The sequence below is a fragment of the Semicossyphus pulcher genome, unplaced genomic scaffold (assembly GCF_022749685.1).
Source record: "Semicossyphus pulcher isolate SPU_LCO1_2020_fin unplaced genomic scaffold, fSemPul1.0.p SCAF_6, whole genome shotgun sequence".
Taxonomy (NCBI): domain Eukaryota; kingdom Metazoa; phylum Chordata; class Actinopteri; order Labriformes; family Labridae; genus Semicossyphus; species Semicossyphus pulcher.
The window spans coordinates 32,647,273-32,671,180 of NW_027211737.1; the positions used below are offsets into that span (position 1 = coordinate 32,647,273).

At 42.0% G+C, this 23,908-nt stretch overlaps 2 protein-coding genes across 2 annotated transcripts; both read right to left on the minus strand.

Moving 5' to 3' along the window:
- Positions 1-668: 668 nt before the first annotated feature.
- On the minus strand, positions 669-7,618 carry gle1 (GLE1 RNA export mediator). The gene is made up of 15 exons (XM_069683044.1): positions 7,460-7,618; positions 6,663-6,908; positions 6,365-6,517; positions 5,889-6,037; positions 5,736-5,796; positions 5,350-5,607; positions 4,891-5,113; positions 4,465-4,577; positions 3,846-4,058; positions 3,509-3,699; positions 3,289-3,418; positions 3,093-3,194; positions 2,923-3,005; positions 2,736-2,799; positions 669-2,059 (listed from the first exon to the last, which is right to left on the minus strand). Exons 1-15 carry the CDS (start codon positions 7,556-7,558, stop codon positions 1,991-1,993), a joined length of 2,154 nt encoding a protein of 717 aa, XP_069539145.1. The 5' UTR covers positions 7,559-7,618; the 3' UTR covers positions 669-1,990.
- A 7,743-nt stretch (positions 7,619-15,361) lies between these two features.
- LOC138610099 (outer dense fiber protein 2-like) lies at positions 15,362-22,594 on the minus strand. Its single transcript, XM_069682792.1, has 17 exons — positions 21,765-22,594; positions 21,513-21,608; positions 20,794-20,930; positions 20,413-20,542; positions 20,146-20,277; positions 19,974-20,048; positions 19,810-19,881; positions 19,570-19,686; positions 19,085-19,282; positions 18,676-18,785; positions 18,268-18,403; positions 17,654-17,764; positions 17,268-17,531; positions 16,629-16,729; positions 16,342-16,504; positions 15,776-15,901; positions 15,362-15,667 (listed from the first exon to the last, which is right to left on the minus strand). The coding sequence occupies exons 1-17, from the start codon at positions 21,861-21,863 to the stop codon at positions 15,521-15,523; spliced, it is 2,214 nt and encodes a 737-aa protein (XP_069538893.1). The 5' UTR covers positions 21,864-22,594; the 3' UTR covers positions 15,362-15,520.
- Positions 22,595-23,908: the final 1,314 nt, after the last annotated feature.

The window sequence follows — 23,908 nt, forward strand, 5'->3', positions numbered from 1 at the left end:
AATTTATTTAAGTTATTTTCTTTAGTTCTAATTTTCCCCTTCAATCATGATTTTATGACCTGTCTGTTTCGCTTTGCTTCCTTCGTAAAGCACTTTGTAAGTTGGATTTTTAAAAGTATTATTATTATTGTTGGTAGTATAATTATTATTAAAGAACCTAGAAGTATATAGTCATTAAAATGTGCTCCACCTTAACCAGAAGCAACATGTAATGACTTTAATGCAGAAATGTAAGAAAAATGACTCTGAAATTCTTTACTTACGAATACGTTTACTTTCTGTACGTTTTATATGATGGTGACTTTTACTTAAATACAAAGATATTTAATTTAAAATGACAAAGAAACAAAGAAAAGCAGCACAGTCTCACACACTGGACCTCAGCACTAAACCTTCTGCTAATGCAATGATTTGTGTGAATGTCATTTTTTAAATTTGATGCTGCTTCTAACAGGTTTATTAGTTCTTTGATTTTTGTGTGCTTTTCCTTTTCTGTGGTGCTGATTGTGTTCTGGTGAGTTTTGTTCTTGAGTCTCTCTTGGGAAAAATAATCTCTGATTAAGTTATGATTCAATCAATGTTTACATTCTCCTTCAGAAAATATACAACTTCACATTTCATGGAGGCACAAAATACAAACAAACCAAAGGATGACAAAAGTTTCCTTTGAACTGCTGACGCGGTTTATTTCAGACACTTGGTTTATAGATGAAGATGATAATCTGTTAACACATGTAAGATCTACATCATACTAGAACACGCCTCCACAAAGACTGCTGGGACGATTTAAAGCACAGAAACTTTCACTCAGTCATCTCGGGGTTCAACATGACGATCAAATTCTGGCAGTTTCATGTGCAATCGTGGGAAAACATCATTCACAGAGATCAACAGTTCATGAGACGACTGATCTTCCCTCCACAGAGTGGATTCATTAAAATAATAAATAGCATAAATTCAAATCGTTCAGCACTGTTTGGATTTGAACAGCAGCTTCATAAACTTCATAAAAATACACATCAGATCCCTTTTTACCTCGCTAAGTTTAGGACAACCTTAACTGATGCAAACAGCTCAACAAGTTCTTTAAACACAGGAGACGTCTCAACCCAACCCATAATCAGTGCACGTCCTCACGATTTGCTTCTGTTGCTGAACATTAAAAAATTATAAAGTGTTATGAAGCTTTAAGAAGCAGAAAAGCATCAACAGGCGCCCGTTGTTACGACGACACTCAGTGAACATGTGCAGACGCTGGGAGGACGGACGTGTTCAAGACGTGCTCCATCAGTCCGGATACAAACATCCACTGAAGCCGTTTCCTCCATTATGACGAAAAACAAGTATCTAACAATAATATCTCAATCCAATCAAAGATCAATTATTTAATCATTATCAAAGATTATTTTTGTGAAACAGTTGTTCACTGGAGATGAGTCGTTGCTTTCAGATCTAACCTGACATCATTTTCCAGCACAAATATTTTGCAATATTTTAACATTATTTCAAGAAAAGTCCCTTTAATGTAACCTTTATGAAATAAAGACAAAATAATTAGTGTCTGAAATAAGGTCATTTCTGACATCATCACATGCAAAATGTAGAGAATTTGTTTTGAGATATGAAGTCATTACTTTTAGATATAAACTGATTTTTCATAATGTGAGAAAGTTTCTCTTCCTTTTGTGATACTTTGTTTTTCGTTATAATGAGGAATTTGGTTTTAATCAGACTGGCAGAGATGGTTTCTGACTGCAGCCGATTAGCAGTGGCTTGTGTAAGTTTTTGTTCAGACTGTCGGCCTCCAGCGCGTCGTCTCGCTTCTGATTCCTTTGAGACGTCCATTAAATGAAACTGACACAAGGTCATCATCTGAGCGCGTCGGCCCCTCCTCACCGATCACAGGCTATAGAGAAGGAGAGGACACCACCTCTCCCTCTCTCTGTCCTACACGGCTTCATGCAACAACAACAATCTGGCTCCTGCTCCATCACGACCTCCAGAAGGTGGAGCTCAGCTGGCCTTTAGGCGGGGCGATATCTCGGCTCTGCAGAGACGTCTGAGAGTGGAAGAAAATTCACTTTAGTTAGAAACAAACCAAGACGTTAATGATACCGTTTCATTCTGTTCTTATTTAAATATTTGTACATCATGTCGTGGAGCTTAAATATTCTCCTCGTTCGGGAAGTAAATTTAGGTGACACAGCTATTTCACGCACGAGTAAGAACTACTTCTAGTGCGAAGGCAGTCGCCCAAAATGTGACGGAGTGAAAAAATACAATTTGGATATTTTAATGCACAAATAGAAAAAAAAAAACATCCTTTTTGTTCTGGCATATGAAGAGTTCTATTGCCTTTTTCTTTTTAAGGGTGTAGCCATCTTGTGAGAAAAACAAAAACATCATCGCAGCTTCCTGCCTGATTTCATCACGTTTCACACGAAACAAAGCTGCAGCAAAAAGGATGAACTCTCCAGCCAGAGTACTCTAAATTCAGGAAGTCTCCACCCTGTTCTGTGCTTCAAACATAGACTGTATAAAAAGATGGACGACATGACAGCTCCCTAAAGTGAGGCCAAACCCTCTCTGTCGCCCCCTGCTGACTGGCCGCAGTATAGGTCATAGAGCCCGCCTCCTCCATGTTAACAGATGGGACATGAGTCAAACTATAAAATCAAAATACACGTCAAACATCATTGGCTTCAACCAGCTAACATTAGGAGTGAGTAACGAACCTCGAGGAACTGTTTGAGTCTGATGACGGAGCCCATCTGTCCTGTGCTGGTCACCGCTTCGATCCTGCAGACACCAAAGAGACCAACTCAACACATCAGACAGATAAGACGTTAAACTAAAAACATTTGACCTCTGACCTGCAGGTGAGTCGAGCTTCTTTTAATCTAAAGTGATTTGAGTTTGTACCTGGGGAAGTATTCATCCTTTAGAAGCAAGATGAGCTTCCAGAACTGGATCTGATACCGTTTCATCAGAGCGTTACCGCAAACCTGATGGAGACACACAAACATTAACAGACGTGCACACGCACACACACACACACACACACACAAATAAATAAAACTTGCAGGACTCACCTCAAGGAAGTCAAACAGCAGGGTGGCGGTGATGTCGGCAATCGGCTCCATGTTGAGCATCTGAGCGAGCCAACGCCAGCCGTGGTTCAGACCGTGAGGAGACTGAAACACACATGAAGTGCGTTATAACTCCATCAGTCTGATACTGTAGTGAACAAACAAACATGGACTGTAGAGGAAGAGAGACAGTGTTTACCCCCTGCTTGGAGCCGTAAGGCCACTTCAGCTGGATGATGGCGGCGTAGAGACGGATCATCCCCGACATCCTCTTCAGAAAACTGTCCTGACCTTCGACCCCCGAGTCATCCACACGATAACCGAGAATCCTGATGAAAGAAAAAAAACATTTTCAGACACAGTACTATACTTATGTGATTAATCAAACATGATCAGCGAAAGGGCGCGGCCTCCCTGACCTCTGGTACTCCTCCACAGGCGTGCCCTCCTTCATCGGGGGGTAATGTGGGACAGCGTACGGACATTTCTTGTGCAGGTGAGCGAGGAGGAAGTCTCCCACTCGAGGGTGCAGCTCCCAGATGCCGGAGGCCACAACGGCGATGGGGAAAGCAGCTTCGTGGTGAGACGCCACCTCCTCCTCTCCTTGTTTCTACAGAGGCGAGAAAAGGAAGCTTCATTTTTATTGCACGTTTAAAAAACGGATTTCAAAGAGTTTTATTTAGTGATGAAAACAGTTCCTAGCTCATTTATTATATCTCAAAAGTTTCGTGGATTATTAGCAGCCGACAGACTCACCACAAACTTTTCAGCCAGTTTGTAGCTGACGAAGTCGAGGGCCTGAGGATGCTGGGTGGTGGAGACCGACTTCCCCCCCGACACCACCCCCCGGCCCGACAGCAGCTTGTTGATCTTGTCAAAGATTTCTCGGAGCTGCGATCCAGAGTTGCTGGAGATCTGACTGACGGGGATGCTGGCTGCTTTCTGGAGCTCCAGCTTCAGCTTCTTCGTCTGAGTCGAGGAGAGAGAAAGGTTCCTAATTACTCTAAAACATGTTACATCGTGCCGCCACTGGTTTCCTGCTTCACATTACTGACGTTATCGAACCTCAATACTTTTGAGGCTTTAGATTAAATGTGCGTTCAATTTTTCAGATCATGTAGTTTAGATTTATATATAAATGTTTACCTGTTAGAGACTGCATTTTGTTTACAGATGAATGCACATAAAGGGGATGTGTTGAATTATTAATGAATTATTGTATTGTGCTTAAATATTTTAAATAAGGAGTCTTTGAAGACCAGCTAATGAGCTAAAAGAGTTCCAAATAAATCTAAAGAAACTAAATCAAGGTTGTTATTACTGAACTTGTTTCCTGACTCGTTTATAACCATGATGCAGAGCAGCTCAGACTCACCTGAGCGTCTTTCGGGGAGTTGAGCTGTTCGAAGGACTGAGCGCACCGAGCAGCGGACTCCTGCAGCTCCTTGTACCATTTCAGGGTGCTGTCCTCCGCGCTGTTCTGCAGCCCTGTAGAGCCATTACAATGGTCAAAGTATGCAGTGCTGTATACCCATACTGTATGAACTCGGTTATTCTGCAGTGTAGCAGAGCTTCAAATGTATACATTCAGTTTTTTAAATGTTTCATTCAAAGAAATAAAAACTCTCTTACCTTAAAGCTTCTCAAAACAAAATTAACAATCCAAACCAAACCCTGCACTTCCTGTCAGCTTAACGTAGCTGTTAAGCATCTTGTTTCACTTAAACTGTTATCATATAACTTGTGCTCAGCTCCTACTCTGCACCAAGCAGCAATGAAACATGTAGTTTACATCTCTCACCTTTCCTCTTTGCCTTCTCTTTGGCTGTCTGTGCCGCCTTCTTCTGCGCTTCCTGCTGCGCCTGCAGCGCCGCCTGCTTCCTGAGCTCCTCCTCCTCCTCCTGCTCCTTCTTCTTCTTCTCTTGAGCCTTAGCGACCTCCTCCTGCATCAGTCGGATCAGTGCCCGCATCTCATGGAGGGCTCGCTCAGCCACGGTCATGTCCTCCATGCTGGGAAACTCCCCCTGAGAAAGACAGAAAAGGAAGACCAACATAAGACATCAGTCATCGGTACATCTTTCCACCAAACAAACAACAAGCAAACAAATACTTCACCCACAGAAAAGACAAGTTGGAATAAACAGGAATTATTCTTTAACATAATCAAAATGATTATCCAGGTTTTCCAGACTTTGCTCTTTCAGTGTAGGAGGGAATAATGATCCTATTCTGCCCATCATCAATCAGGAGTTAGACTCACCTCTGCCGTCTTCCGCACCACCTCGGACACCTGGGAGCACAGCTGGTTCCCCCGGGTGCTGAGGGAGCTGAGGCTGGCTGCAGGCAGGTCTTTTTTCGTCTGGCTGGACGGCTCGAGCAGCTGGTTGAGCTGCAGGATCTCCTCCTGGATGGTGTTCAGGTTACGCAGTCTCTCCCTGCCCTCCGCCTGCCGCTGCCGTTCAAGCTCCGCCTCCTTCAGGCGCTGCTGCTCCGCCTCTCGCAGCCGCAGGTTTAGGATCTTGGTTTGGTGGTGAAAAAATGATTATATTAATGTTTTTATTTTAAACACTAGATTTGGACACCAGACTTCAAAGTATTTCAGACCTTTGAAGCTGATGTAATGTGCGTAACAATGTGTGATTATACCTTCATTCTGTGTCGCTGCTCCTCCTTCAGCTTCTCTTGGCGTCCGATGCTCTCTTTAGTTCTACAGCGCAGAAAGAAAACACACAGGTATGATCACAGGGTCAGAAATGTTAAACACTGTAAGAGTTAAATCCTTCACGGTGTGTCTCTTACTCTCTGTCCATCATGTCCCTCATGGTCTGAAACTCCTGCCTCTGTTTCAGCTCCATGAACTCCTCGAAGCGTTTCAGCTGCTCCGACTCGGAGCTCGCCACTGCCGCCACCAGCTTCTCCTGCATCTCCTGCCGCAGTTTGAGCGCCATCTGAGACCACAAATACAACATATCACATGTATGATTTATGATCACATTAATAATATTCATAATGAAGCCCTATATATCAGGGACAGTTTGTAGGAAACATCCAAGAGGCAGGTTTATATAATCGCTTCGTCTGACACCTACCCCAGCAGTTTCAGGCCTTAAAAATAAATGCTTTTGTAGGTCATAAAGACTAGTCAAAATTAACATGTTTTTCCTATATGTCAGTTGACATGTCAGTAGTATATTTCCAAAAATAAAGATGCATTTTCCTGTCAAACGTGTGACAAAGTTCACTTTATAGGATAATTAAGAATCACAGTCTCTGACCTTCGCCTTTTCTCTCTGTGTCTCCTCAAATTTGAGAATGCGGCCGGCCGTCTCCATGGCTTTGGGCGACAGCAGGGAAATGGTCGGAAGTGATGCAGGACTGGAAACATCACTGACATCTGTATCTTCATCCTTCACCTCGTCACTGAGAGCCTGCGGCACACAAATGTAAAAAATAGATTCAGAAATTCAGAAATGAAAAGCTCAAACAGAGTCCCAGAAAGAAATTGATGGTATGAAGGTTTTCTCATCTTAGAGGTAAAGAAGCATAACTGCTTATTTATGATGACAGACTTGCCTGTTGACTCTCTGTCTTCGAAGGCGGGGCTGCAGATAGTGTGCTGTTCCTCCCATTGATGTCAGGGATGGATCCTGTGGAGGAAGCTGAGGCCGAGATCTCCTCAAAGAGGCCGGGGCTCGAGTCTCCAGAGCGGGACCCCAGAAAGCTTCTGGAGTTCTGTGGGGGCAAAGAGCCCAGACGCTCCAATATGACCCCAGAGCGTGGGGACAAGCTGAGGCCCTCTCTGCAGCCGGCCAAAATGTCCTGCAAGAGAACAGACACATTCAATCTTAAGTGTACTGATAACTGGATAATACACCTGTATTCAAACCAAACTCAGAGACATCTGAATAATCATAAAACCAGGCAGATGGGTTAAAAAGGTTTGAGGGCCACTGGTTTAATATTTGAAATGTGTAGTATTCATTCAGCTTTTATTTTGTATGCAACATTTTAATGTGGAAAAGTAACTACACCTCTCAGAAAAATGTATCGGATATATTACTGTAAAATGCAGGGTTACACTGAATAAGTCCAAGAACTCATTCACGACTGTTTATAACTTGGCAGCTCTATAAATACTGAAGGTTGTATACTGTTAAAATAAAGAGCAAGTTCTTCTTCTAACGCAATACTTTAAGAGATACTGGGCATTGATCATCTGTGTATTCACATGCGTGTGTTCCTTCTCAATGGTTTTTTTGGTCGATTTAGCAAACTAGCTTACCATGCAAGCAAGGGGACTGTTAGCCGGGCTAACGTAAACTAGCCAATACTCAGCTAGCTAATATCAGAGATAGCTAACATTAACTCACCTCGCCCCTCTCCGACCAGTACGGGTCGAACGGGATTTTTGCCTTTGTTGATTTCTTTAAAGCCTCTAAAGTTTCCCATCTTAGATTTTCAGCAGGCATAACGACAGCATATATAAACAAAACCAAAACTACAAACTACAGCTTACGCTGACCTAAGTTTTAAACACCGGATGGGGTAACATACATTACAACCCGACGAGAAACGGGCCCGCCTCCGTTTCCGATGGACCATATCCTAAATATGAGGATACTCGATCTCGACACCTGTCAAACTGCCATAGACATTGCGGCTCCATTAAAGACCAGACAGTATAAAACTAAATCGGAGGCGGAGCCCCGGTTGAATGAAACAACCCGTGCTGCCAGACTGGACTGTCGAAGAGCTGAGCGAAAGTGGAAAAAGGACAAATTGCAAGCGTCTTTTCAAATGTTGAGGGATTACTGGCGTCATTACCAATCCATTGTGAAAGATGCTAAAAGAAAATATTTTTCTGATATTGTCCTGTTAAACTGCCACACGCCTCGTGTGTTGTTTAAAGTTATCAACTCTGCTCTGAATGTATCACAGACTGTTGGAATTGAGGCCTCCCCGGCTGTGTGTGAAAAATGTCTTCACTTCTTCATTGATAAAGTCACTTCTACCAGAGAACTTAATTTTCACCTCCTGCCATTGACCCTTCAGTGTCTGTCCCCTGTTCTGCTGGGTTGGACTCATTTGAGCCTGTGACCCTGCCCTTTGTGCAGGAGATTGTTGGTCATTTGAAGCCCTCAGGTTCTCCAGATGATACCGTCCCTCCCCGACTTTTTAAGGAGGCTTTCCAGACTGTCGGACCATCTTTTCTCACAGTTATTAATAGCAGTCTGTCCTCTGGAGTGGTTCCTGTTCATTTTAAACATGCCGTTGTGCAACCTTTGTTAAAAAAACCTGGGCTGGATCCTACTGTTTTGGCAAATTTCAGGCCTATCTCTAAATTGCCTTTCCTTTCTAAAATCTCAGAAAAGATTGTCTACTCTCAGCTCATGGACTTTTTAAATGAACAAAATATTCTTGAGATTTTCCAATCCGGTTTTAAAACATTGCACAGCACCGAATCAGCACCTTTAAGAGTTTTTAATGACATCTTCTTAGCTACTGACTCTGGTCACTGTGTTGTCCTTGTACTTTTAGGTCTGACTGCAGCTTTTGATACAGTGCACCATGAAATCCTGATTGCTCGTTTGGAGCAGTGGGTGGGCATCAGTGGCACAGCACTTGAATGGTTCAGGTCCTACCTGTCACATCGAACCTTCTGTGTCAGCCTTGATGACTCTGTGTCCTCCACTGCTCCCCTCTCATGTGGGGTACCACAGGGCTCTGTGTTTGGCCCTCTTTTATTTTCCCTCCATCTACTCCCACTTGGTTCAATTCTCAGGAAACATGGCATTTCTTTTCATTGCTATGCGGATGACAGTCAGATCTATGTCCCCCTTAAACAGTCAGACTCCTACAGTGTTGAGCCACTGCTAGAATGTTTACGTGACATTAAATCAATCAATCAAATCAATCAAATTTATTTGTATAGCGCCAAATCATAACCAGGGTTATCTCGAGACACTTTACAGAAAGAGCAGGTCTAGACCGACTCTTTGTTATGTTATTTAAAGAGAGGCCCAACATGAATCCACCATGAGTAGCACTTAGCAATTCGGCACATTGGCAGAAAAACTTCCTTTTAACAGGCAGAAACCTCGAGCAGAACCAGACTCATGTTGAACAGCCATCTGCCTCGACTGGATGGGCCGAAAATGGGATAGAAGGAGATGCAGGATAGAGACAGGCAAAGAGAGCAACAACAACATATGTTCTTGTTACCACAACAACATATGTCCTTGGTACATAAACAACAACAGACACATACTTATGGTTACAATGCCAATAATAGTGGTAGACTAGGGTGAAGATTGGCTAAATAAATAAATAAATAAATAAATTAGCGAGAGAAGCAGAGTAATGATAAAGGCTGAGGTAATCGTAATTGTAACACTTGAAGTCAACAGGTCTACTATTAGCATTAGCAATTAAAGCCTGGATGTCTTTAAACTTTCTAATTTTAATGAAAAAAAGACAGAAGTCATGGTCTTTGGTGGCACTTCTGTGACCCCCCTGGTTGATCTGGGTTCTTTGGCACAGTATCACAAGCCAACTGTGAACAATTTGGGGGTAAAAGTGGACACAGACCTTAAATTTGACAGCCAGATTGAAGCTGTGGTGAAGTCAAGCTTTTTCCAGTTGAGGCAACTGGCAAAAATTAAACCAGCCCTTCAGAGACAACACTTTGAGACAGTAATCCACGCCTTTGTGACCACTCGGCTGGATTACTGCAATGCACTCTATATGGGGGTAAGTGGGTCCTCCATTGCTCGTCTTCAACTGGTACAAAATGCTGCTGCACGTCTTTTAACTGGCACAAGCAAGTATGAGCACATTTCACCTATTTTAGCTTCACTCCACTGGCTGCCCGTCCATTTTAGGATTCATTTTACAATTCTTTTATTTGCTTTTAAAGCCTTGAATGGCCTTGCCCCACCTTACCTCTCGGAGCTGCTGCACCCCCACACTCCCAGCCGCTCTCTCAGGTCAGCTGACCAGCTGCTCCTGACAGTCCCTAAAGCTCGGCTTAAGCTCAGAGGTGAACGAGCGTTTGCTGTTGCAGCTGCAAAACTGTGGAATGAACTGCCTCCACATCAGACAGGCCTCGTCACTGTCTCATTTTAAATCTCTTCTTAAAACCCACCTCTTTTCTCTGGCTTCTGACACCATGTAGCGTGTTGATCTTATGATTTTATCTTATTTTATTACTTTTGTCCGATTGTGTCCTTCATCGTTTTATTGTGCTTCTGTTGTGTTATTTATTGTGTTTTTATCTTGCTGTGCAGCACTTTGGAAACCTTGTGTTTGTTAAAATCGTGCTATATAAATAAAGTGGATTGGATTGGATTGATTTCATGAGCAGTCTCCTTTGTTTGTGTTATAACTGATTGGTTATTTTTATTAAAGTGATCTGGATAGTCCAATTTCCCTGTGCCCTTTTTGATCATGCTGTTCAGCACCTTCCATGTACCCTGTGTGTCATTTCTGTGCTGTTCTAATTGTTTGTTGAATCAATCTTTTTTATTTAGTGTCATTATACTAGTCAACATATTTTTATATTTCTTATATTTATGTTCCGCTTCCTTTGTTCTAGATTTTAAGAACTGCTTGTACAGTGATTTTTTCTTTTTACAAGCATTTTCTAGTCCCCTACTAATCCAGGGTTTGTCTTCATATTTGTTCTTCCTTAGTGTTCGTATAGGACAGTGTTTGTCGTATAGGGTGGTAAAAGTAGACAGGAAGTCATTATAGGCTGTGTTTGGATCATTTGTTGAATAAACCTCTGCTGCCCTAACTCCCCTTTAAGAGCCTCATCAATTTATTTAATATCATAAACGTATCAAATGAAATAATGTTACTGCATTCTATGAATTGATTCATTAATGTGTCTATCACTTAGTAGCAGCTGTTGGAGGTGGAGGTATTTTTAATTACTTTATATACTGCTGGGTAGCCTGTGAATTCCCCCACAGGGATCAATAGATTCTTATCTCAATGAAATATCATTATGTATTTGCTATCATGTTTTTTTTTTCTCTTCTTCCTTTTCTTCTTATTCCATCTGTGTGTATAGTTGTGGTTACAGTCACATGCACTGTGGCTTTTGGTGGTTTGGGATTTTTCAGTCTGGAACAGTTTGTCTGGAAAATAACGTCAAAATCAAGACTTGACGTCATAGTTCAAAAATAGTCCCAAAATACAAGTTGTGCTGACCATAACTGGCCTTAAGCAGGATGACCTCCCTGGCCATTGTAGTGATGTTGAAACATGTTGCCACAGTGTGCATATATCATACTATATATTTTATGTGCAGATTAACAATTTGATGTGCTACAAGTTCTGAAATGTTCTGGCCAACGTCCTGTCTGACCTGGGCATCTGTCGGATGTTTAAACAATGTTTATTTTCCAACATTAAGCTGATAAACACAAACCAATAAATCAATCAACAACACTTTCATCATTTTAAAGTGTATACATCTTAATTACACTGTTTAGACGTCCTGCTGTGACTCCAAGGTCCACTTTAAAATCAGCCTCAAATGATCTGGGTCATTTTCCTAGTCTGAATTTGATGTTTTTACCAAACTGAAACCATAAAATGATTTTATCTGTCTAATAAAAAACTAGAACGTGGACAATGACTTAGTTTTGCTTGCTTGCCAACATCCACTTCATCTATAAGAAGTACAAAATGTGAATAAATTAACATGTATTATTGGCAATCAAACATGTTTTATTAAATACGTTGCACAAATTTGACGATTGTCAATGTCAAAAAAAAAACCTGCTTGGATAAATTTTTGGCTCTTAAGAACACCAAATGATTCAAATGGTGAGATACAAATCTTGAAGATGTACCAAAATAGAATATTTTATTTACATTTGCATGGACTAATCGCACTATTCGTAGCTGGACTGGATGTCCCATGGCCATCTGAACACAACTAACTGGTTTTATGATAAAAAAATAAACCAAGACGTGCATTTTCTTTTCTCATAGCAATATTATGGTCATTTATTCTTCCTTTATGGGAAAAGGTTGGACTCGAACATCGATGAGATGTAGATGTAGAAACATCACCATCTAGCCGTTTGCCTCACGACCGTGGTTTGGTTTTTAGTGTCCAAATGGGACAATTCTTGACCAGGGAAACAATGTTGCCGTCCGACTCACGAGAACATCAATTGATAGGGAGTGAACTGTGCAGACATTACACTGCATGAACTGTATTTGAAAGTGTGTATTTTAAGTGTCTACAAGTAAATTAAATACATTTTAACATGACAATAAATCCATGGTAATGTAAATCCATTTACTGTGATGTCACAGTCACCAAATGACCGTGATGTCACAGTCACCAAATGACCGTGATGTCACAGTGATGTCACAGTCACCAAATGACCGTGATGTCACAGTCACCAAATGACCGTGATGTCACAGTGATGTCACAGTCACCAAGTGACCGAGATTTCACAAGCAGGTCTTTCATGACATCATCAGAGGATGAAAGCCAGAATGATCAAAGCCAGACATCCGAGCAGGGTTATAAGTAGGACCCAAAAATTTGAATCGTTTTGCTCAACAGGACCAAGTTTACACACATTGACTTAACTGTATGTCAGGCATTTCAAAACATTTAACACTTTCACCTTCCCAAAGAGAAACACAGCGACAACAAACAACCGGAACAATGAATACCACAAGAACAATGAAGAACATGGATGAAAGCTATATACTAGCCACAAGGGAGAGAATTCGTCCAAGTGTCCGCATGTTTTTGGACCGACTGAAAGCGGCACAATGGGACAATCTGGAGGGAGGGTCTGTGGACCAAGAAACAAAAAATATCTTAACGGACATGTGTTTAGATATAATTGACAATATGTCTAAATATCTCATGAGCGAGATCTTCAAGGGAGACTTGATGGAGGAGAGCGCCGTGCCATCCAAATCCTCCAAAATCTCTTCTGGATCTAAAGGATCACAGAAGAGCTTGGTTCTCTCTGAAAAGCAGGTCCAAGAGTGTGTGGGTGACATGGGTGACACCATTGCACAGACCATGGCTGAGGTGGTGGGTGTAAAAGGTAACATCTGCTGCCCTGTGGCAAAGGAGGTGACAGAACTCATGGTCACAGAAATAATGGAGAAAGTAAACAAGGAGCTCTCCCAAAGTGGTGGAAACAGCACAAAGAAGAACGAGGGAGGCAAGCCTTTCCCCATTAGACGCAAATTAGTTCAACATGTCGGGAAAATCCTTAAAAGCTGTGTGTCAAAGTTTTCAGGTTGCTGGGCTAAAAACAAGGCTCAGCAACATGAATCTACCTCAACATTAGGACAGTGCACTGAGCAGGAGGGGGAGGAAGGTGAGGCACCCCAGACCCCCGTCACTCCCCTGCAAGAAGAGGAACCATATAGAGCTCAGTCTGTTACAATCGAGTTCATGTCGTCTGTCAAAGCAGTGAAGATAATCCTGGAGGAACAGACGAGTAATATTGCTCGCTTTGACAGTGAAGAATTCGACCTGCTTCAGTCCAGATCTTCTCAGGACACAGAACGGACATCGTTTGAGATTGTTGAGATCGTAACGAATGACGAGCAAGAGATGGTTGGCACTGCTGATGAGGAAATCAAATCACAGCCTAAACCAATCAAACAATCAATCAGGGAAAGGGTGGCAAGTAAAATCAAGGCCCTCTATTTGCGCAAATTTGCCCGGGAGTCAATCCTGAGCATTATGACAAAATTCAGGAGCAAGCTTCACGGCGACCAACCCTGTAAAGACCAAAAAATAACAAAGGTGTTAATAGATGGGGTGGACGGCCTGGTGGAAGACATGATTGTGCAGGCAGAAGATCAGGATGTAACGATGTGTACAGATGAGACCTGCCTGTACAAGACAATTGCCGAAGACATTTCCAGCGGCCAGAATGAAGACTTTGCTCAGCATCTGAGTGGTATACTACTCCATCACCTGAAACCTGGAAAAGACAAAAAGGTCAAAGTTCGTGTTGAGATTCGCACTGAAGTGGACCATTTTATGAAGCTGATGTGGGAATGGCTAAATCAGCAGGCACAACAGCACCAGAGAAGGAGGGACCCTGTGAGCATGGCCCTGGAGCAGATTGAACAAGCTATTGTCCCTCTGCCAGCAGCTTCAAGTCCCCTGGAGTCTGAATATAAAATCGTGTTGTCTGAGCCAGCTGATGAAGCTGTTCATGACGTTATAGCCCCCCCAGCCCAACAGTTGGATGACATCTTCTGTGAAATGATGGTGTCAGAGCTGGTAAGGCAGGTTATGAAAGATCTGCCGACTGTTCAGTCCCTTGATGCTTACAAAACCAGCATAATGACATTGAAGGAGATGCTCTTGAAAGAGATAAGGGGCTCTGACATTGATTTTTATTTAGCTCCCAAAATAATGAAGAAGATCTGCAAGGCGGTGCGCAAGGACCTGCGCAAGAAGATTGATGAAGGGAAGCTTTGTTTGGGCATGCTGGCAAAGGATGAGTCGGTGAACAACTGCGCCATCGAGACTCTGAAAAAGCACCTTTCACCAAAGAAGAGCAGCAGCATCAAGAGGTTCTTCAAGTCCCTCTTCAAGCCTCTGACTGCCTGCTTCAAACGTGGCTAAAGGACTAGTCATCGGTGGTCTACGGGTGGTTGGGTGGGACAGACCCTTTTCACAGCTGTCATGTTGTCAACACCTGAGCTGTGGAAAAGGTCTTCTGGGGCCTACTTCAGGTCCCTTCAGGGCCACACAGGTGTACACGTGAGCCCGCGTGTGCTCCTGTGTGGTGTGGGTTTACTCCGAGCGCTTCGGTTTCCTCCCACAGTAAAAGAAATAATAAAAAAAACAAAAACGAATTCTACTTCTGAAAAAATAATTTCTGTTTGAATATATGTTCATGTCTTCTCTAAAATGTGCTGCACAGGTTCAAAGATGTACATCTCACACTGAAGCTCTGCTCTGACACTGTCAAAGGTTCTGATTTATGGTTTCAATCACTGGCGTTATTTTTCCTAACTTTATAAACTGAATGTATTTGGGTTTTGGTCTGTAGGTTACAAACACCTTTCACTCTGAGAACTTTCGTCATTAAACAACATTTTCACTCAATAAATTGTATTTTATAAATTATTATTTTTCTAACTATGCCATGTCAATATCATTACAATCAGTAGATTTCTTATTCTTAAACTTGATAACCACATCAACTAACTCCATTTCATCAATTTCTTCAAAAAAGTGGTATTTGGATTTAAAAATACATTTCAGGAAACAAATGTATAAGCATTTCATTTTTTAAAAGTTTAATAGATAGTATAATACTCGATAAAGTCAAGAGCAGTAGTATACAAAAATCTTGCAGGTCGACGACAATGCTTTGGGAATGGATGGATGCTGGTCTTGTTGCAGGAATTTGCAGTCAGCTTGCCTGCAAAGAGTCACCAAACACGTTTCCATAAGAGGTTTTAAGAAACTGCACATAGTTCTGCAGACTGCGGTTTGTAGAGTCTGACTGCTCCAGTCTGTCCTTCATGTTCTGCAGCTGAGTCTTGAAACGGCGCTCCATCTGAAGGGAAGCACAAACACAAAAACAACTCTTTTTAAATACAAATATTGATATCCACTTTCAGGTTACAGTGTGTAAACGTGTAAGCTGATGGACATCATGCTGTACCTCCTCTTTGCTTCTCTGCAGCTGACTCTGCTCCGACTTAGTTCGGCTCAGCTGGCTCTGCAGGTCCAACGCTCTAGACTGAGACGCTCTCTCTTTGGCCAGAACCCTCTGCATGCTTTCATCAACCTGCAGGCCAGGAGGGAAAAAAAGTGTCGATATAGTGATACAAGTGTGTAATGTATGCCAAAAAAATTTGACCTTTATCTGATGAAGGAACACATATGAAAGTGGCTCAAATTGAGCGTTAATTATGCTCTTCGAAATGCAGATTTAATTTACTTGCAGTCTGAAAGTTGTCTAAGGTCTGCTGCTCAGTATTTGTTGAGGTTGAGGCATCTAAACCGATAAATGATTGATTTTCAGTATGCGCCCATTTTGGTCTTGGCAATTTCCTAATTTATACCTCCATGCACCGTATGAATAGTCACAAAAGCCTAATTTCAGTGGTTGGCTTGTAAGAGGAGTAACCAATCATCCAACCTCCAATCATCAGAAATTAAAGGCAATGTTTAGTTCAGTGTTTCTGAGATAAGTTATGTGATGTAGGTGTCCGTATATTTTCAGACCTGTCTCTGTGCGTCATCCACAGTTTGTTGCAGCTGCCGGGACACGACGCTGCACTCGAGTGTCTTCTCCTCCAGCTGCTGCTGAACGCTGCGGTCGCTGGCTTCCTTTGAGGAGAGAGCGTGAGACATCTCTTTGTTTTCTCCCTTCAGGTCCTCAAGCTTCCTACAACACACAGCACAGAAATCAACAGCTGCAGTTCAGACGTGTGTTTTGATAATTATGTTATCCTTTACTGTAAAGAATCTATACATTTATTTATTACACTCAGTTGTTTAAGTATGTGTACCTCTCTAAGTTGTGAATTTTCTCTTTGAGCACGTTGTTCTCCTCCTGCAGCAGCAGGTTCCTCTGCTGAAACGTCTCCAGCTGAGTCCCCTGCTGCTCCACCTGTGGAGGAATGATATCAATGCTTTTAAATAAATGCAAAATACCTCAAAAACACGGGGGGGGGGGGGGGGGGGGAAGACAACCTCAATGCATTTATCCTGTATAGTTGGCTCCATTTTTAATTCAGTTAGGCAGCTAACAGGACAGTTTCCTGCCACAGTTGAAACCTGAGAAAAAACTAACATAAGACTTTTTCAATTACAGCGTCTCTTCCTTTGAAAACCTCACACAGACAAACACGCAGCATTACATCAATAAGCACACGTTAACACTGAGTCCCTTTGAAAGAAGCATCACTGTAACAGAATCCATTCAATCTGCACAATGAAGAGAGAAAAATGACTCAACACAAGGACCTGTTGTAGCCTGTGATATTAGAGGGCTGGTACAAATAACAGGGGTGATAGGTATCCTACAGACAGTAGCAGACGAGTGGTTTAAATTCCTGCCTCCCCATGCACAGGTTTAGTTTCAACATTGTGGAAGAAACAAATTAAGACTATCAGAGGTTAACTATATCTCTCAGGCTGTCCGGTACCTTGTGTCGGACTTCAGAGAGGGCCGAGTTGTGCTCCATGTTCCTTCTCTCGTGGGCGTCGGCCTCCTGCTGGGCGTCTCGGAGCTGCTGCTCGGTCCTCCTCAGTCTGTCAGGGAGCGTCTCCAGCTCTCTGAGCCGAGTCAGCAGCTCCCTCCTCAGCTGCTCCTTCTCCCTCTCCAGGCTCACCTTCACCTCCCGCGCCTCCTTCTGCGTCACCTCCAGCTTCAGGCAGCACTCCTCCGATTCCAGACGAGCCTGCTGCACCTGCACAGAGAAGTCTGGCGTCACTGCAGTTCACTTCAACACTTTGTCTATAGTTTATCTTATGATTTGGGTGTTTAACACACGTTGACATCATGTGTTTGCAGGTGTGAGTGCGACGTTACCTTCTTCTTGTATTTCTCCACCAGGATTTCGTGCTTTTTGATTGCAGATTTCAGCCGACGGGCTTCAGACTGCAGACCTCCGAGCTTCTCCTCAGATGATGTCATCTGACCCTAAATATGAGGTTTGTTTATTATAAATGCCATTAAAATACAACATTTGTCAGCCGCTTTTAATCGAAATGAAACTTGAGAAGCTGTAAAAAAGGAGATAAATAACTAATATTTTCTGTAACACTTTGTCAAGAAAATGACCTGTACAGTATTTACATGATGAGGATTCATGAACATGTTGTGGTTCTTTGCTTTCTGTTCAGTCTTCTGTAACTTTAAAAAAATAAACACTAATAGGTGAGGAGGATAATTCCTTCATCCTTAAGATGTGTCCTAAAAAAGCACAACAACAATCAGACCTGGTATCTTAATGTGATCTGTGTTTGGACATATTGTCTGGATTAATTACTCTTCTATTGGTTAAAAAGTAAAGACACAACCAACACTCAACACTTGTCTTCAATAAACATCCACATTGGGCTGAACATGTATAAATAAGGTGCTTCTGATTTCGTCGAAGTCGTGTAAAATCTCTCATCTGCAGCTGATGTGTCTGGCCGTACCGTGAGTCTTTGGTTTTCCAGTTTGCTGGAGGCGTTTTCCGCGCTGAGACGACGGAGCTGATCCCGGAGCTCCTCCCTCTCTGCCCGACTCCTCTCCTCCACTGAGTGGAGCACAGAGTTCAGCTCAGTCACCTGACTGTGATGGAGGCAGGGATGTTAAACAGGTTATATTATGTTTTCATCACATGCCAATTAGTTTATAGTTTCCACATTAAATTTTAAATATCTTCAATGTTATTAAATTGATTATTAGTTTTGTTGGACATTTACTCCACAGATTTCTGTTATCTTCTCTTAATCAAATGTGTAGGTCATAATCATCGCTTTAAACATCGTGCGTTGTGCATAATAATGTCATGATTTGAACGTTAACATTAACAAGTCATGATATTTGACAACAACACTCACAATCTGAGAGCAGACATTTCCTCCTCCAGCTGTCCTTTAGCGGCGGCTTCTTTAGAGTGTCGGAGGCACCAGTCACTGGATGTGGACAGAGTTTGAGCCAACTGGGATTCCTTTAAAAAAGAATGAAATAATGAAACCTCGCTGACAAAAGGAGGCAGGAAGTGAGAGACAAGATTACAGTGAAGTAAAACAAACCCAACAAGCAGGAAACTGTCTGCAACAAACTCCGCTCTTATGTGCTTTCAAAGTGAGCATAGACAGGTGTGTGGACCAGACACCACCATAAACAATAAATGCAGCTCTGTGTCTAATCTAAGGAACCAGGACCACAAAGACACTCGACTGCCCACCACCCTGATGATTCTCAGACATCCTGTTCTGTGGACTTGTGATGACTCTGAATTCAGACCTTCTCCTGCAGTTTTGCTGTGAGCTGCCTGGCTGTCTCTTCAGCTTGTTCGGCCTGCTGGGTCAGCAGGGCCAGCGCCTCCTGGTCTTTCCGCCCCTGTTCCTCCTCCTCCACCTCTCTCTGCTGCCTCAGAGTCTGCAGCTCCTCCTGCAGAGCCTGAAGCTCCTCCTGCTGCCCCTCATGGCTCTGCTGCATCTTCTGCGCCACAAGGACAAGGAAAGAGGGTTAGAAAAGATAACAGTATTTTATTTAGCTACGTTGTGGACAAATTGCAGATAAAGCAGGACGAGCGGTTTGAAGTTTTGCAGATTGTAGTTTTTATTTTCACTGGAAACTTACAATTATAATGATGTCATATTAGTTGAGATTTATTTTGCAGCACTACTGTTCTTCATCATAGGCTTTTATATAACTCATTTTACCTTTATCAAAAAAAGTGCAGCTGCTGAGATTTGAACAGTCCATTGAATTTCATGTTCACAGACCTGAATCTGAGCAGCCAGACGAGTCTTTTCAGCCTCTGTTCTGCTCAGCTCAGACTGCAGTTGGTCGCGGGTTGACTGCAGGACCCTTGAAAGCTCCTCCGTCGTCTCCACTTTGTCCTGAAACGACAAGGGGAAGCTTGAACCTTTAAAGATGTACACTGTGAGAGATATCAACTTTTGTTTCCGAAGCTAAAACAGAATTCATCTATACTTTTAACTTTAATAACCAGTGTTTCAGACCTTTTCAAAGTCCAAATGTTCAGCCAGCTTAGACGCCTCTTTCTCTTTGTTGGTGAGTTTGGCTAAAAGATGCTGCAAGAGAAGAAAAACTCCTCAGAAGTCTGCTGACTGATGATAACAGTGAATGAATAAGCACTGCATACGACCAGGTGATAAATACTCACAATGTTTTCTGCTTCACTGTTGGCCAGTCTCGTCTTTATCACATCTTTCTGTTCTAACCACACCAACGATTCTCTCTGTGGACACAACAACAGAATATGCAAATCATTGTGAGTAGAGAATTATTTACACATTAAAAATTGCTTTCCTTGAGTTTTCTTCCACTTCCTGCACCTCGTATTCAGTCCACTCTCTGAGGAGCTCTCGCAGGCTGTGATTCGTGCTGTCAAACATGGCAATCTTCTCTAACAACAGCTGCTGCTGCCGTCTCAGTGAAGCTGCATGCAACTTTGATAAACGCTTGTCCTGAAAAACAAATCAAAAACAAAAACAAAAAATAATCATGTAAAGGAAAGTCAGTCTTACTCCATTTATTTATCAATCCTGCATCCATCCTTCACCCTCCTGACCAACTGAGCCTACTAAACTATAATTTAGTACCTTAGCGAAGCTGTCTATAGTTTCCTTCAGGGCTGTCAGCTGATTGGCTACTGCTACACCATCAATTTCTGCCTCTACGAGCGCCCTCAGGAGCAGAGCTGACTCTCTGGTTTGAGCCTTTGAATCTGACCTGTAAGCAAGAAAAAACAGATCAAGTACCAGCATGTGTAAAAAAAGAAATCACTATGATGTTCTGGAAAAAAATCGAACATGTTTTGATTTATGTTTGTAATGTCTCTGTTTTTATAACCTGTATCAGGAATACGGATGTATTGTCCATTCTTGCTATCTCAGTCATGGTACCATCCTTTGTTTTTATATTGAGGTTCTTTAAGATACCCTGTCCCTATTGAACAAACTATAAAAAATGCTTAAGCTTACTTCTTTGAAAGACAAAGGCTTTCTTGCTCTCTGAGCAGGATGCTGAGGTGCTTGGATACTGCAGCCATCTCTTCTTCCTGCTCATCCTCCTCCTCACGCTGATGCCTGATTCCACTTTCTGACTGTAGTCTGCTTCTCTGATCATAGAGGACAAGAACTTCAGTTAACACACCTACGAAAGGTTGAACTTGATTCAAATACGGGGCTGTACAATAAACAATAAATATATGAATTGAATTCTAAAATTGAGCCAGGAAAAAAAAGTTTTCTTGAATGAAAAGAAGAGTATTTAAGAGTATTTTAAGTTTTCAGTGTTGCCTAACTCTCTATCAATAGTCTATCTATCTATCTAATCTTTCATTTTCAATATTCTTACACGTTTGGTGACTCTCTATCCCTCATGTTTGTCTGTCTTACTCCTAGGTTTCTCAGAGGGTTCATATTTCTGAAGTGTGTGTTGCTGTTTTAAAAAAAAAAAGGGAGTAAATACAAAATAACACATGACGGCTTTAAACTGATAGAAGCGAACTTTGGTAACCAGACCACTAAATGAGATTATTACTTCTGATGCAGCCGTTCTGTTAGTTAATTTAATCACTGCAAAGATATCCCATCCTCTCCTAAAACTTTGCATTTGCTGGAATAGTAAGTGGATCTAATTTGAAGTATTGCAGTAAGAGATGAACATTATAAAGAGCATTAAACTTATTTGAGCACACATCTCTTCTGCAGGACAGCCTTCCTGGAGGAATCCACGGTGCCCTGACCTTTGGCTTCCCTCCATCTGCCTTCACCTGAGCATCTTTGGTCCTATGCTGCAGAAAAAAGGAGGAATTCCACACTTAAAACACAGAAGACCTCATATGAGAACGTAAACATCTTCGTTATTTATTCATTTAAGTAAAAACTTTTAGAAAAGTAATGTAAAGGCCATGGTAAGGAATACCAGTTAAATAAACTAGTGTACTAACCTGTGGGGTTCTGTTGGGACTCCTCCTCATATGAACATGTACAGGTGTGGTCTCCGGTACATGGACATGGACCGGCGGCGGTGAATCCCGGGTTTTCATTTTCCGAGACGATACAACAACATTTAGACCGCCTTTAAGATCATCGAAGACACTTAAAAAACAATATTTACAAAACAGTAGTTCATTATTACCGTGCTGAGGCTACTTATTGCCAAGATAAATCTCGACTTTTGTCTGTGGCGGAGACGGTTTGGATTTACAGACGAGCCCCCTGATTGGCTCGTCTGTAGTATCCCTCTCTATGATTGGTGGAGGCGAGTTTTCGATAAGCGTTGCCAGTGGTAACCATTGAAAGTAATGGGTTATGTACGACTACGCTAAGTTTTTTTTAAACTCTCCTATAAGGCCGTCTTTTTACAAACAGCTAGGTTTTTACTTAGACTGCCTATTTTTATTTCTCACTATCACTCTGTCTTTAAAATAAATTAATGAAACAGCTAAAGGAAATCTAAAATGGTTGTGACGGTGGGTTACACAAAAAATATTTGTGCACAGTTCACATATAGTTATTGGATGTATAAATGGTTGTATAGATGCTCTTTACTATGGTTAATAACCACTAAACATTTATGTAACTGATTAAATGTTCTGGGTTATTTGCGTGAGTGCGAAATGGTTGAGATGACTGCATTTCCTGTTTCTTCCCTTGGCACTTCCGAACATTACACTGCATTCAGGTGATGTTGGAATAATCGGAAAATGTAGTTTCAGACTGGGAATACTCGAGTGAAGGCTTCTTCAGGCCAGAGTGACAACTGGTTGTAAGTGTTAGTTACTGTCCAAATACAATGACATAGTTGGTTCTAAGCAATAATAAATAATTATTTTTCTTTTTATAGCCTCCATGCTGTTTCCACATTACGACTTCAAACCTTTAAACTCGTAAACTCAACGTAATCGAACAAACAACTTTTTAGTTTGTGGAGTTCACTCCTCCGAGCATCCGAGGAGCACGTGAATGCAGAGTTAGTTAGCCTGGACAGCAAGCTAACGCTAACTTTGCCATATACCATATAATTGAATGTTAACCAAGTTTTTAAAATATATTTACAGAGTTATCATACATAGGCGGTGAACCTGGTAAACGTCTCTCATTGATGTTTGATCGATGCACTCTAAAAACACGACTACTAGGAGTTTAAGCTAGCAAGTTTGTGTTTAGCCTTACATGTGCGTGCGAGGCAGCAATGACATGCATATGGAACCTGCGGCTGCTAAAAAAGCAGCTGGAGAGGTTAATGCTGCACTATATTTCCTTTGTTCTCCTGTTTCATCCTGCTGCATACCAGCCCGGTGAGGCGTGTGCTGCCGCGGCGGAGGAGGGGGGCACCAGCCCCGCCGCCCTGTTGCTGTGCAGGGCATGCGGGCACGAGCTGGCATACGGGAGGGACATCAACTTCGTGCTTAGCCGGTTGGCGCTCTCCAGCCGAAACGACACATTGTTCGGAGGCCGAAGGGTTAACATCCAGCTGTTCGAAAACCCCCACGGACATCAGTTTGAGGTGATTACGTTCAGGAAAGCGGACGTTACTCAGCACTGGCCGGCAGATAAACACTTTTCCTGGTTCCCGGGGTTCTCATGGACGGTGGCCACCTGTCCGCGGTGTACCACTCATTTAGGTGGGTACTGAAGCAAATATGCAGTGTGCATCTTCAAAAATGTTATCAATTACTGGGAGCAGTTTTAGGAAAACAATATTAAGTATACGGTGGCAGACAGCCCTTTACAACCGAGAAATAAACATTTTTTTAATTTTAAAATTTGAAGTTTCATCCCTGTTTTTGGTCACTTCTGTAATCGTGTATAGAAAACGGACGAAGCATGTGGTCATTAAACCAATACAAACTCATATACTTTATTTAATCCTTACGTCTGAATGTTATAAGTAATGCCAATAGAATTTATAACTTAGATAAATAATCAAAAAGTGTTTGTCAAGTTTATTGTCTTCTGAAATCTTGTAAGAAAATCTGTCAGGGTTTTGTATAACAAGTCTTAAATATGACACCATTAATAACTTTTAATTTTTTAGTATTTCGAATTTGAGACTTTAAATCTGACCAAAAGTCAAAGTAGAAATGCC

Bases quoted from the DNA above. Each gene is read 5' to 3' on its own strand.
- gle1 (XM_069683044.1), bottom strand. From the start codon at position 7,558: ATGCCTGCTGAAAATCTAAGATGGGAAACTTTAGAGGCTTTAAAGAAA. The intron at 3,195-3,288 runs GTAAACACTGTC...TGTGTGTTTCAG, and splicing joins CTTACGGCTCCAAGCAGGGG to TCTCCTCACGGTCTGAACCA. The intron at 2,060-2,735 runs GTTCGTTACTCA...TTCCACTCTCAG, and splicing joins GACTCAAACAGTTCCTCGAG to ACGTCTCTGCAGAGCCGAGA.
- LOC138610099 (XM_069682792.1), bottom strand. From the start codon at position 21,863: ATGAAAACCCGGGATTCACCGCCGCCGGTCCATGTCCATGTACCGGAG. The intron at 15,902-16,341 runs GTCTGAAAATAT...CCTGGCCTGCAG, and splicing joins TGGATGACGCACAGAGACAG to GTTGATGAAAGCATGCAGAG. The intron at 15,668-15,775 runs GTACAGCATGAT...GCTTCCCTTCAG, and splicing joins TGCAGAGAAGCAAAGAGGAG to ATGGAGCGCCGTTTCAAGAC.